The 2,823-nt window shown below is 45.7% G+C and overlaps 1 protein-coding gene across 1 annotated transcript in view; it reads left to right on the forward strand.

The window, feature by feature from the left end:
• Positions 1-2,823, forward strand: part of LOC104389500 (organic solute transporter subunit alpha-like) — a 25,653-nt gene that overhangs the window by 16,131 nt on the left and 6,699 nt on the right. Inside the window, exons 2-4 of the mRNA XM_009998499.1 lie at positions 844-995; positions 1,111-1,184; positions 2,790-2,815. Coding sequence (XP_009996801.1) covers positions 844-995; positions 1,111-1,184; positions 2,790-2,815 — 252 coding nt within the window. The remainder of the gene's footprint in view (positions 1-843; positions 996-1,110; positions 1,185-2,789; positions 2,816-2,823) is intronic.

Below are 2,823 nucleotides of genomic sequence, written 5' to 3' on the forward strand. Positions count from 1 at the left end.
TGAGAGAGGCCGGGGAAAAGGGTCTCCTTGGCGGGCACGGCTTGGGGGGCTCCTCGTGTGCTCTTGGGTGTGAGGACCAGCCTTGAGCGACATCCTCCTAGATCGAGCGCGGCTCCAGTGCAGGGCTTCTGTCTCCCGAAGCACCTCTTTTGGAAGACAGTTCACCCATCAGCCACGGGTAAAAGTTCCTGTCCATACCCGGCGTCAAGGGAGACACAAACCCATCAACCGTAGGTAAATGTTGATGCCCATACTCAGAATTAAGGAAGAAGTAAAAAAGAATATGGTGAAGGCATCAAGTTTTATCTCGGGCTGGGTGTGTCAGGGTTCATCCTGACTTGGCTGGGTGTCCCACAAACTTTCACCGAGGCTCTGAAAGGTTTGCATGCCTGAAGGAGTTATGGACAAACATGCCTGTGAGCACACAATGGAAACAAATAATCGAGTAAATACGTTTTTGCGTGAGGTCTGCCCAGAAATGTTCCCTCAATATGTATTTACTCTATTTATTTGTATGATGTATTTATTTATATTCTGTTACGTACCTACATTAATCTAAGGGTGTTTGTTCTGGAATTCCACCTTCTGAAGGGGACTTCTGCATAATGCTTTGAGAACATGAAGGCATATTTTTCCCTTGTGCTGTCTGTGGATCCTGGAAAGTTTTAGTCGTGAACTTAAGTGTAAGTATTTGAATCATCCTATGGAATCAATGATTGATCAATGTAGCTAAGAATAAGTGCAAGTAACAGGCTAAGGAGACCCTCAGAGATGGTGCCTTTACATTAAACAGTTGGAATGCTAATGAAATGAGTCAGAAATTTCTGTTCTGTCTTTCTGCAGGCCTTGACCTACCTGGGAGATTTCTCTTTGCAATCTTGACTCTGATGACACTAATTGCTGACCTGGTGTTTATAGAGGAAGCAGTCTACATCTACAGAAAAATCCCCACCTCCAAAAGATCGATCATAATTTGGGTTAATGCTGCAGCTCCAGTAAGTCATCATGGAAAAGAGATAAAATTGCAGTTGAAAACGGGGCTTCCCTGAAAATCCACATGAACCTGCTTTATCACTGCCCTTTGTATAACCCCCCTCCCTTTCTCTGTAGGTGATTGCTACCACTTCATGCATTGGCATGTGGATTCCTCGCTCAACGATGTTCACGGATTTTGCAGCAGCCATGTGAGCATCCTGCTTTTTTCTAGACATTGCCCCAAACCCTGAATGTCTTCCCTTTAAACACCTGCTGCTCTTGGTAAACACAGTCATTTTGTAAATTTAACAATTTAGTCATTTTTGGTTTGAGTAGAAACCTCTTGGCAGCTTTTCTCTGGGAAGTGGGAACTGCTGAAGCAGTTCCCAGCGCTACGGTCCCCTAGAGTGGGAACCTCAGTATGAAAGACCTGTGTGACTGGCATGTAATTGATCCCTGGGATTGACAGTAGCTTTGAAGCAGTACTCTTTTCTTCCTCTCTCTGTGTGTGGTGTGGAATGAGATTCTGACCTGTGGCTTCTCTGCATTTTTACTAATGATGAGCCATAGAGGTCTGTTATGAGTGGTGGCGGGTGAACCTCCGATGAGTACACCAGCATTGAAATGTTCTGCAGTTGTCCTGATAAAAGCACTTTCTGTACCAGTGTGACAGCTCTGACGTGCACAGAGAAGAACGGTGAAATGTGGTCCTTGCTTCCTGGACGTGGTGGAGCAGCCCTGGTAGACAGAGCCAGGGGGATGCCATGGCCTTGGGCACTCCGCAGTTGATTTGGGGATGATTTGGAACCTGTTGCAGGACAGTATCTCAAATTCTCATTATTAGCCTCACCCCTTACTAAAAGAGTTCAGTAAAAAAGGAGGGAAAACACAGTAGTAGGGATCACAGTGAGCATGCAGCAATTTGTGCAGGTAGTACAGATTGCCCAAAATTTCCAAGGATCCAGTCCTATGGCACTTCCTTTGAGCCTGTCTGAATCCCTCCTCCTTCCTTGCCTAGCTGCAGGCTCCTGTCCCCTCACTTGCATCCACTACCACTCTCAGTCTCCAGCTGCACAGCAAGCGCCTCCAAGGAGGTAGTGCAGCAAAGAGGACCTCTTTCATTTGGTGGTTCTGGATTTCAGTGAATCAGTTCCATAAATGAGTTTGGGAAAGGGAGAAAAGGGCAGTTGCACAATCTGTTGTTCCTGGGAAGGGTTAAGAATGTGCAGCTGCTGAGGGAGGGAGAGGTGGAGTTGCTGCAGTCTGTGCTTGGATCAGCTTTGGTTGCAGAGAAGCCACACCTTGACTGGAGCAGCACATGCAATGACAGCTCTAAATATAAATATATATATAATACATAATATATTTTTATATATTTACACACACATATAAATATATATATGAACCTAGCCATGTTTGTTACTGTTGGTTGGTCAGTGGTGTTGTTTTTTCTTAAAGGAGCAATAGGACTTGTGAAAGGTTTGGACGAGTCAGGACTAGGTAACAGATGGACAAATAAGGCCATAATGACTTGGGCCAGAAAACCCAATGCATTAATACTGACTCTGCCACCAGCCCCAGTGTGGCTTTGGGAAATTCCACAGCTACTCTGTGCCTCAGTTCCTTTCTCTTTTGGGTGAGTTTAGGGCAGTTCTGGTCCTCTGAGGTGATGTAAAGCTGGAGGTTTTTCACAGCTAGTGCTGGAATTGCTGTTGATTGCAGAGCACAAGCCGTAAGACCTCTGGGCAGGAGGCAGCACTGACACTCAAGACATGCACAGGCAAGTTCAAGCTGGCATTTTCTTCCTCTCCCAGATTTTTTGCCATAGTTATCCACAAGTTCCTGCTG

The sequence above is a fragment of the Chaetura pelagica genome, unplaced genomic scaffold (assembly GCF_000747805.2).
Source record: "Chaetura pelagica isolate M959 unplaced genomic scaffold, ChaPel_1.0 scaffold265, whole genome shotgun sequence".
NCBI lineage: Eukaryota > Metazoa > Chordata > Aves > Apodiformes > Apodidae > Chaetura > Chaetura pelagica.